Source organism: Mus musculus, chromosome 12 (genome assembly GCF_000001635.26).
Source record: "Mus musculus strain C57BL/6J chromosome 12, GRCm38.p6 C57BL/6J".
Taxonomy (NCBI): Eukaryota; Metazoa; Chordata; class Mammalia; order Rodentia; family Muridae; genus Mus; species Mus musculus.
In genome coordinates, this window is record NC_000078.6 from 115,487,915 (window position 1) to 115,499,936 (window position 12,022).

Below are 12,022 nucleotides of genomic sequence, written 5' to 3' on the forward strand. Positions count from 1 at the left end.
TGTAAGAGTAAGTGTGATTTTCAGGCTAGCAGCTGTGAACACTACAATTATTCACAAGAGTGTGATATTTCATCATTTTACTGCCCTTTATTTGTGACAATTTTTAAACCAGAGGAATATTGTTTTATTTTTTCTTTCCTTCTTTCTTTCTTTCTTTCTTTCTTTCTTTCTTTCTTTCTTTCTTCTTCTTTTTTTTTTGTTCTATCAGATATTGAGCATCCTGTAGGGCAGAAGATGCTGGAAGTTAAAAACTGGGACTAGGAATTTCTTCATTGCTACAGAGATGTTAAAATTCAATGTATTCTCCCTTGTTTCTGTGTCTAATAATCTTTTAGAACAAAGACATAGTACGAATTGCTTAAATTTGGACAACTTTCATAGTCAATTTTTGGTTTAAACATAATTGGATATATGGAAATATGGTCGTGTGAGCTACTGATTTCATCAAAAGAAGCTGCACCAAAACCACTCATTTTAATAGGTAAAATATCTTTTTTATTAGGTATTTTCCTCATTTACATTTCCAATGCTATCACAAAAGTCTCCCCATACCCTCCCTTATCCCCCCCATTCCCAATTCTTGGCCCTGGCGTTCCCCTGTACTGAGGCGTATAAAGTTTGCAAGACCGATGGCCTCTCTCTCTTTCCAGTGATGGCGGACTAGGCCATCTTCTGATACATATGCAGCTAGAAACAGGAGATCCGAGGTGGGGGGATTCTGGTCAGTTCATATTGTTGTTCCACCTATAGGATTGCAGACCCCTGTAGCTTCTTGTGTAATTTCTCTAGCTCCTCCATTGGGGGCCGTGTGACCCATCCAATAGCTGACTGTGAGCATCCACTTCTTTGTTTGCTAGGCCCCGGCATAGTCTCACAAGATGCAGCTATATCTGTGTCCTTTCAGCAAAATCTTGCTAGTGTATGCAATGGTGTCATTGTTTGGAGGTTAATTATGGGGTGGATCTCAGGATATGGCAGTCTCTAGATGGTCCATCCTTTCATCTCAGCTCTAAAGTTTGTCTCTGTAACTCCTTCTATGGGTATTTTGTTCCTAATTCTAAGAAGGAGCAAAGTGTCCACATTTTGTCTTCGTTCTTCTTGAGTTTCATGTGTTTTGCAGATGTTATCTTGTATCTTGAGTATTCTAAGTTTCTGGGCTAATATCCACTTATCAGTCTGTACATATCATGTGAGTTCTTTTGTGATTGGGTTACTTCACTTAGGATGATGCCCTCCAAGTCCATGCATTTGCCTAGGAATTTCATAAATTCATTCTTTTTAATAGCTGAGTACTACTCCATTGTGTAAATGTACCACATTTTCTGAATCCATTCATCTCTTGAGTGACATCTGGGTTCTTTCCAGCTTCTGGCTATTGTAAATAAGGCTTCTATGAACATAGTGGAGCATGTGTCCAGTTGGAACATCTTCTAGATATATGCCCAGGAGAAGTATTGCTTGATCCTCCAGCAGTACTATGTCCAATTTTCTGTTTTGAAAGATAACAATATCAAAATATGTATAAACCATGAAATATGATCTTGCCACAAAGTGGTAGCAAGATTTTAAAAAAGAAACCAAACCCAGAAGGCTGAGTAGCAGTAAAGACTTTCAAACTCTTGAATAGAATGGGCAATATACCCTGCCCTAACGGTTGGGTTTCTCTTCATATTCCCGGGGTAATCAACATTACAGGGACTTTTCATCTATGATTGAATTATATGTCTTTAAATTGGAGAAAATTTGCCAATGTCTGAAATTCTCTCCATGGTGTTCAATGATATCTCAGATGTCCTCATCAAAGATAGGCAGTAGGAAGAATTCACAAGGGACAAAAGATTATGGAATGATAATGGAACCTGGCTAAGCTGTCAGGTTTGAAACAAGAGCCAGAGGGCCAGAGGTACAAGTATTCCTGGTCCTGAATATGGGAAATGCAAAAGCAGACTCTACTGACAGAGAGATTCATATCTAACCAGGTAATAGAATGCTGCATTTCAGATGCTTTGTCCATGGAGGACATAAAAGTATGATGTTTATTTCTGAACGTGATATGAGCTGCAATGAATGAAGATATTCTTCGTGAATTTCTCACTACTTCATGGAGTAGTTCTGGTTCTGAAATTAAAAATCTGAGCATAAGAATCTTGTGGTACAAGAATTAATTTTTATTTTTCTATAAAATCATCTAAATATATAATATAGATATAGATGTGAAGCAACCTGCCAATGAAGTCCCCAAAAAATATAAAATATTGTGGAATGTAGGAATAGCTCACTTACTCAAAAGTGTCACTGAATGGCTTTATAGTGTTCATAATTCCAGAGATATACTCAAGGTGAGAGTTTATTTAATCTATTTCCAATCAGTGCTTTAGGAATGACTGGGTCTCCCAGTTTATCACAGTGACAGTGAGGGGAAAGGCTTACAGTGGAAGCAATTGTTAGAAAAAATGGAACCACCAATTCGTCCTTCAGAAATTCTTCATAACTTGGATTGAAAATGATGCCATAATTTTTAATTTGTGTGGAAAACATGTTATATGTTGATTTATGGAGGAATGTGATTAAAGATGTACATAGAGTAAAGTACCAACCAAACACACCTTTAAAAGATGTATGTCATCTATTACAAGGGGCAAGATCTAATCTCAAGAGATGTAAATATAGTTCAGCCATTAGTGTGTGATGTGGGAAGGAGGAAAAGAAAATGAATCCCTAAAAAATAAACATCATTACTCTCAGGAATCCCCACTGTAACCTGAAATTCAACTAAAACATTGGAGCTGGTTCTTAATCAGATAATGAAATTGTTTGTAGCTAACTCTGCAGGTTTATGGATGAGATGCATAAAGATGAGACATCACAACAGATGGAAGGAATCTCATAACTTAAAAACAAGACAGGAAACTGATAACAGGTGAAGTTCAGAGGATTTCGAACAGACAAAGGTGGCCTTTGAATCCAGGACATTGTGCAAATTTATATGAAAGTGGCAGTGATATTGAGTTAGTGTGAAGACACCATTTCTTTTCCCCTTCAGGATTCTAAGTACAAATAGCTTTAGTTTAGATATTTTCTGCTTCTCTCCTATCCTAAGTCACAAAATCTCACAAAATGTACTGATACTACAAATTTGATTTAAAAATTTTGTTATGAAAGAAAAATGAAGGATGAAAATGAAAATGAAATGAAGTCCAGGTGATGTAAAATGCCTAGCTGCTCCTTCTCTCCTTTTCCTGAACTGAGGTCTTCACATAGCACTGGGGGACACATTGGAATACAGGACATCTACACTTGCCCAGAAGAGCTACATAGGCTCCCTCCCGTGAATGAAATATTAGGTACTCTGCTTCCAAGTCACAATCATATTTTCCTGCTGAAGATACCTTTCTGTCAGTGGAAGAAATTACACATAGATATATGTATGCTATGGATGGTGATGATGATGGATGGATGTTTGATACCTCATGATTGAAACTTTGTAGCTTCTTTTTAAATGGATATGCAATTGATGCTTATTATTTTGATAAAGTTCATATGTAATAAATGAAATACATATGAGCAATAATAAGTAACAAATGATATTTCTGTGAAATGATAATTTCAATATAAATGTATACTTCAGAGGGGCTATAAAAATGTGTACTCCTACCAGCAATGGAGAAGTGTTCACCTTGCTCCAGATCCTCATCAGCATTATCTGTCGCTTGTGACTTTAGATTTAACCTGGACTCATTTTGATTTGCATTTCATGGTCAGCTAATAATGCTGACCACTTTTTAAGTGTTTCTTTTTCAACAGTGATTACTTTGTTAAAAATTCTTTTTAGACCTACAATTCATTTCTAAGTTGGATTATTTTTTGTTGATGTCTACTTCCTTAACTATGTATTTTATATATCAGACTTCTGTTACATCTTATGTTGGTGAACACATTTTTCCATCCTGTAGACCATGGTTTGTACTCTTGATAGTGAGTAGTCTTTGTCTCACAGAACTTTCTCAAGATCATGAAGTCAAATTTATTGATTATGCTTATTACTCTCTGTGCTTTGGTGTTCTCTTCAGGATATTGTCTCCTGTGCCAATGAGTTGTGAGTCCTCCCCTACATTCTCTGCTTTTGACTCAAGATATTTGATTTCTTATTTTGGTTTTTGATCAACTTGGTTTTGAGTATTGTGAATGGATACTGATATGGATCAATTTGCATTCTTCTAAATACAGATTTGATTAGACAAGAGCAATTGGCTGAAGAGTCTTTCTTTCATTAATTTTAAATTTCTGGCTTTGTTCTACAAAAGCAAGTGTCCACCAACATATGGATTTACATCATCTGAATTTTTGATTCAATTCCTTTTATCAATCTTTCTTATTTTATGGCAATATCCATCTGTTTTTATTACAGGAATTTTAGTCACACAGGATGGCACCTCAAGGAAGAGCGGAAAAATAAATAAATAAAAGAACAAACAGCTGCACTACATTCACAAAGCTGAGATTGCTATTTGTGGGGACAGAACAGATTCTAATTTCCCGGGATGATTATCCAAGACTCTTTCACCATTAGGTTATTACCGTCTCTAGGGGAGATGTCACTTATATTTTATAACCTTCTGTAATCTGTTGTTCACAGACCATTCTAGACTCTAGGTTTTGGCAATAGAACTACACTCATGGTCCCGAAAAATTTATTAAAGTGTTTCTATATGATCCCCTGTTGAGCTTTACTGTGCAACTGGATTTGAAATGATTATGGAAATTATTGTTTCCTGAAGACACTTTTTCAAATTCCATTTTTATGTTGAAATATACCTGCAATGAGTGGTCTGTGCTCAAACTCCTCAAGTCCAATCCAGGCTAACAGAGTCAGTCCGCACCACATTCACACTCTCACCTTCACATGGTTTGTTTCCCTCTGAGACACCTGCAGGGATGCCCACAAGAAATAAAAGATTTTCTAGTAGAAATTTTTCTGTGCCCCTAGAGATTAATAATGGTAAAAACATTACTGAAAATACACACACAAGCAGAGAGAGGGTGGGGCTAAATCCCAAACATTTTATTTATGTATTTTACTACAAGTAAGAATTGCAAAATTTATGAATACCTTAAATCCTTTCAATCCTAGCTTTTGAATACACTATAAAGATTTAAACAAAGACATAAGACTTTTGAGCATATGGGAAATTTACACAGCAGATATCAGAAATTTTGTTTATTAATATTTTACAATTATTTTCTCTATGTATTACTGAAAATAGATGGCTTCATGCAATATACTCTGATTACTAATTTCCATTCCCCAACACATTTGCAATCTTCTCCCAGCTCTACTGTGTTTCCTTATAAAAATAGAAAAAGGAATTTTAAAGTAAAAAAGCAAACAAAGGGGAATACACACACACGCACACACGCACACACACACACTCATTCACACTCAGAAAGAGACACCGTGAGACAGAGACAGAAACAGAAAGTCAGAGAAAATGAGACAGGCTAAAACCCACATATTTTACTTGTATATCTCACTACACATTATAATTATGCACATGACAAGTGCCTGATCCTTACATCCTTTAAGGATTCTGATTATATTTGAACAATTTACACAAAGACAGGAAAACTAAAGTATGAGCACTTGAGCATACAGGATAGTTACACAATGAAGGTATTATCAGAATTATTTGTTTATTAGGTTTTTAATGTTCTCTAATTTCTATTTCTAATAAAATACATTGCTTCCTGCAATATACTCTGAATACTGATTCCCATTCCCCAACACTGCCTTAATCTTCTCTCAGCTTCATTCTATTTCATTATTTATTTACAAAATAAAAGAACAGAAATGATCTGGTATTGGGTGAGGGAAAAGTACTGAAGCAGTGAGGCCCAGCAGAAAGAATGAAAACAGGCAACCTCAGAAAATAGGAGGTTGGAGGACCATCCAGAATTCACCAGAAACCTGTAATGTGAGAGACTCTCAGGTCTCAAGGAGAGAGAACTTAAATGAAATGCCTGACAGTAGAGAGAGGGAACTTATACAGCCCACCTCCAGCAGGAAGACAGGAAATCAAGTGACAGATGGGGTTGCCATCTCACAGTCACAAATCTGACCCATAATTATTCCTGCTTGAAAGAATTACAAGGATGCAAATGGAGAGGAGCCTGAAGAAAAGAAGGTCCAGAAACAGGTCCAAAGTGGGATCAAGCTCAAGTGGAGATGCCACGACCTAACACTGTTACTGAGGCTATGGAGCACTCAAAAAAGGGACCTATCAAGACTGACCTCTGAAAGATCCAAGAAGCTTCTGAAAAATTCAGAGGCAGATATTTGCAACCAACCAATAGACAGAAGCAGCTGACTCCTGTTGTTGAATTAGTCATGGCTGATAGAAGCTGAGGAAAAATGGCTATCCTGTAGGAGGACCAGCAATCTCAACTAATATGGACCCCTGAGATCTCTTAAACACTGTACCATCAAACAGACAGCAAAGACCAGCTGATATGAGGTCCCCAACACACATAGAGTAGAGGACTTTCAGGTCTGTGTCATCCACAGATGATGCACCTAACCCTCAAGAGACTGGAGACCCCAATGTGTTTAGAGGTAAGGAAGGGTGGAGGTAGTGATATCCACATTGAGAGAGAGGGTGGGGAGGAGGTATGGGATGTGAAACAGTTGTAGGGTAGGTCGGGGCAAAGGAAAGAAAATATGGAGTGTAAAAAAAGAATTAATTTTTTAAAAAATTGTATAAAAAGAACATAAATGTAATAAAAACAAAAAAAACAAGGTAAGATAAAGGAATAGCAAACAAATAGGTATGGGAGAAAACAAACAGAAGAAAAGTCTCAAAAAAACAAGCATAAGAAACACATGTTCATACAGAGACACATGTTCACAAATAATCTATAGGACAAAACTGAGCAATAGGTATCCAATGGACTATGAGAGTTGATGCTGTATCAGTATAGGTCCGTGATCTACAAAGGCTGTGATTGTAGCAATGATTACTGAGTCTCAGGAGGAAGTAAATATGGATACAAACACTTATGTATATTCTCAGAACCTACATAATTTAACAAGTACATATATTGTGTTGGTAAAGGAGTTTGATAAAAAGTGATTTAATATTTTGAATACCCTACATGTATTATGTTTGCATGCCTCTGCATTATGATATAAACATTTCGCACCTTCAAAGAGACTAGAATTTCTGCCGGGACACGGGACAAGAGTTAATACACTTGAGTTACTAGTAACATAAGACTATGAAGCAGTGTTTGTTTGCCCAAATGTTGGTGATTTGCATTTTATAGATTAAATTCCTATTGCACATTTTTCCCAAAAATTTCAAGAAATTCTGGTCTCTCTGAATCCAGTGATATTTTTATCATGCACAAACTTGCTTTTCCCTTTTTTTGTTTTATTGAATAAGAAACATGTCAATGGAGGTGGTCACTGGTAAAGAGATTCACAAGGTGTGAAGATTTTAGGTTTATCCAAACATCATCACTTTACTCATAGATGGACGTTCACAAAGCTGACAAAGGCACTATAGGACTGTGAGGAGGAAGGAATACATGGACATTCGAAATTACAATTTTTGAGCAATTCTAATGATTAATCTTTCTGTCATCTCAGTCGCAGTGCAGCTTGCTGCTCCTCCAGGGTTTCTGACACACTCAGGATGTGGTTGCAACACTGTGTCTTGCACAGTAATAGATGGCAGAGTCCTCAGATGTCAGGCTGCTGAACTGCATGTAGGCTGTGCTGGAGGATTTGTCTGCAGTCAGTGTGGCCTTGCCCTTGAACTTCTCATTGTAGTTAGTATAACCACCTCCAGGGTAAATATCTCCAATCCACTCAAGGCCATGTCCAGGCCTCTGCTTTGCCCAACCTATCCAGTAGTTAGTGAAGGTGTATCCAGAAGCCTTGCAGGACATCTTCACTGAAGTCCCAGGCCTTACCAGCTCAGCTCCAGACTGCTGCAGCTGGACCTGGGAGTGGACACCTGTGGAGAGAAAGGCAGAGTGGTTGGCATTGTCACCTCGGGCCCTGTATCCTCTTCAGATTTGGAAATGGGGAGCCCCTTACCTGCAGTTACTGACAGGAGAAAGATAAAGACCCCGCTCCATTCCATGGTGAGAGTCAGTGTGTTCAGGGACTGTGGAGAGGACACTGATCATAGGTTGTTTTCAGGGTGTGGACATCCCAGTATTTACTGCCAAAGACTTGCGTGATTTGCATATTCATGAGCAGTGCATTACTTAGTTAAGGACCTAGTCCATCTAGAGAAGAACTGGAGAGGAAGGACTGAAAAGGTACCTGGGTCAGGCAGCAGAATTCTCAGGTCCAAGTCCAAACCCTCTCTGAGGAAGTGCATCCCAAACACTTTGCCTGATCCCTGGCCAGATGTTGTGGATGTAACTTCAGGGACTAAGCTCTCAATAAATTTTTGGCCTGAGACTCTTGCTCGATGATAACACCTGGATTTACAGATGGTGCTTTGTAGTGGTGGTGATGAGGATGATGATGATGATGATTTTGATGTTAAATTCAAAAGATGGCTAACTTTAGAAAATTAGAAACTTCTTTCAGATATGTTCTAATAATATTTCCTTTCCCACAGGTTATATATTTCAAAATTCACTAAAATAACTAAAAGTACATGGATTTTAATATATATATATATATATATATATATATATATATATATCAGAAATTTACATTGCTTTTGGAGAAAATGAATGCAATTAGATATAACCATATTAATTAAGACAATCTCAAAATCAAAAACATTAAATGTGACTCTTATTATTGACTTTTATATTTTTCATATTGTAGACAACTATGTATGCAAATACATGATGATGTTCTAATTGTCTAGAAGAAAAAAGGGAAAATGAGAGGAACAAGATGTTACAGGAAAAATATGCACAGTGTACAAAATACACCTCTAAGATTCTATATATTTGTAAAGTTGTTATTTCTATATTTCATAAGGATTTTTATTCTATGAAATTTTTAATCATCTATGAAATATGCTATGATCAACCACCACTCGCTGGATTCTCACCACAATCTACCTTCACTAGGTCTCTGATTTTCACTTGGAACTTTCCAATAAGTCTCTTTCCTAACATTCTGACCTCTTCTCTTCCATTAACTAAAGGCACAGTGAACTTAATTACTACTACCTATATACACACACATAGGGTCATCACTAGGAACGAGTGAACATCCAGAAATCTCCCGCAAAACAAAGAAATGATATTTTGCTCACCAGTCATCAAATGCCAAGAGACCTCCAGCTTGTTGTGGTTTCTCAAGAAGGAATCTCAAGAAGGAACCTCAAGAAGGAAGAGAGTACCTACGGTCCATGTTGTAATTTTTTAATTGTTATATTATTCTTCATGGTGATAGCAGGATACACCTGCTCCAAATGAGGCATAGTTATCTCAGAGAATGACTTATGTACTTCAACTCTCAGGGATTTAACTGATGTCACTAAGCTTGCCAGTGGACATGTTTACCTGTTCGTTCATTTTGAGGTCTCTTGTGTGGTAATTTTCAATGGTTTGACTTGTGTGCATCTGTAAAGGTAAATACAGCTACTGTGAATTCATGTGTACACTAAGAACAGTTAAATCCTGGAGTTAAGAGTTCATGTCCTTTATCCCCTTCCTCTGAATTATACATTATTTTTCATGTTTTATGATGGTCTTTGATTCTTGGGTGAGAGGTTGGTATCATTGAATCGCCTGTTGCTGAATACTCTGACAATCTTTCTCAACAATCTAATGACTCGTGAATGTCTGCATCAGTAATTACAGAGAGTAAAATGAGCCTCTGTGATCAAGGATCAGACAATATACTGGATATGAACATAAATATTTATAAGGCAGTTTGACAACATTATCATTAGCAATACAACTGAAGTCTGCTACGGCCTATATCATCTCTAGACATGGGCTTTAACCACCCTGACCTGGGATGAAGAATTTCCTTTGAAAATTGGCCAAAAATAATAAATAAAATTATGCTGTTACCCAACAGTAACCCTCTCACACATCTACTCAAATGACTCTACATCTTATTGTAGAGATGATCATACAGTCATGTTTATTCATAGAAAGTTATTCATGATATTTAACAAAATATAGAGGAAGGAGCCATCCCAGATTTCAAATGAAGCATAAACAAAGAAGGACAAATTTGTACATATAGAAAAGTGAATAGTCCTCAATGATAAAAAAAACTTGAATTATCTGATCTATAAATTTATGGAACTGGAAAACATATACCAAATATTCCACCCATGTCTATGAGGCAAGTGCTTCATGTTCTCATTCATAAGTGTTCCAAGATTTCTATATTGTGTTTGGTTTATGTAATTATAGAAGCTGAGAGACTTGAATTGGACCTTTAGAGTATGAGGAATTTACAAAGATTACAGACTAAAATAGAGATGAAAAGTCAGAGTATGAGAGCCAAAATATAAGAATATAAGAGCCAGAATATAAGAGCCTGAGTGGTTGCAGTTGATAGCCAAAAATTAAAAAAAAAAGAATTCAATGGTGTTTTTAACAGACTTTTTTTTCTAATATTGCCTTGTTCAACTCCTTTTGTCTCACTTAGAGTTTAGCTATATATCATGGCTACTAAGTTGTGACTTTTATTAGTCTCTCTCTCTTTCTCTATTTAGCTTGCTCTGTGTGTGTTGATGTTTTTTTTTCATTTCTACTTGTTTTTAGCCCCCTTTAAAGTTCTTTCTTTTTTCTTTCTCTCTTTCTTTCTTTCTTCCATTAATTCATTCATTCTTTCTTTTTTTTACATTCAGAAAGAAAAAAAGGTGTGTAGTTTCATGTATTTGGAGGTAGGAAGAATCTGGAAATAGTTGGGGGTGGCAAAATCAGTTATTAGAATAAATTGTATCACTTTTTCAAAATGTTATAAAAACTTAATAAAAGCAAATGAACTTAAATCTGTCATCTGTTTAACAACGAAACTTTACTGTGTTTCAGGATGGAGACATCACATGTTAATCACCACAGTGCAGATCAGTTAGTACTCTTAATTTAAAAAGAAAGAAAAAGGAACACAGAAAACACAGAGTCCCCTCCATATCCTTCTCATCTCTCTATGGGGATTTTTGGCCTCACTGTGCCATCTGCTGGTCATGAGCTCCCCTGAAAAATAGGTTTCTCATTATTTAAACTGAAGTTGGATTGTCTGGTTTAAGAAAACACTAATCCATGTGACTTCAGTGTTTACAGAGTTCCACTGAAGACAGAAATGGCTTTAGGTTACCTGGGGATGATGATTTATGCCTCAGTGATTTTAAGTTGTGCCAATACTGCTATAATGTCTGTCTTGAAATCAGGTTCATCCTTGCTGGCATTTGGATCCATCTCTTGCAGTTCCCATTTCTAAAAACACAATGCCAGTAGATAGCAGGCTCTCCCCTGATGTCATAAGACTACACCTGGGTCAGAGCACTGGTGTTCAGACATAAATCACTCACGCTACTTTGTTTAGTAGACATGGTGAAAATAATTACACAATAATGATACACAGAATTGAAACTGTACATAAAAACAACTAAAATGTTGTAGCAGCTCAGGACCTGGATGGACTCTTAGAAGCTGAAACAGGTTTGAAATTATTGCTGAAATCAGCCTGTATTAACAAAATGAAAAATTAGAACCATCCAGATGAAAGGTCTGACTCCCAGAGACCAGCAATGAGAATCGCTCCATGGTGCTTCAGGACTACACGTGGTCTTTGTACACATGAGCTCTTAGCAGCTATAGCTAACACCACAAAACCTGAATAAACCAAGGCAGTCAAAATAAAATCATGCATATACGTGAAATAACTGTGTAGCAAATATGTTTTGTGTAAGTTTAACCATATAATTTTGATTGCTTGGATCTGCACTGTAGAATGTGAAATTTGGATTTCATATATTTTCCTATATATTTCATATTTTCATATATTTTTCAGATTATCACATCC

General features: G+C 36.5%; 1 gene segment (V, D, J or C) and 1 further gene; both read right to left on the bottom strand.

Moving 5' to 3' along the window:
* Igh (immunoglobulin heavy chain complex) overlaps positions 1 to 12,022 on the bottom strand; it is a 2,751,187-nt gene that overhangs the window by 2,229,147 nt on the left and 510,018 nt on the right.
* Positions 7,711 to 8,144, bottom strand: Ighv1-63 (immunoglobulin heavy variable V1-63). The segment is given in 2 exon segments: positions 7,711 to 8,015; positions 8,099 to 8,144. Coding segments are annotated over 2 exon segments (351 nt in total).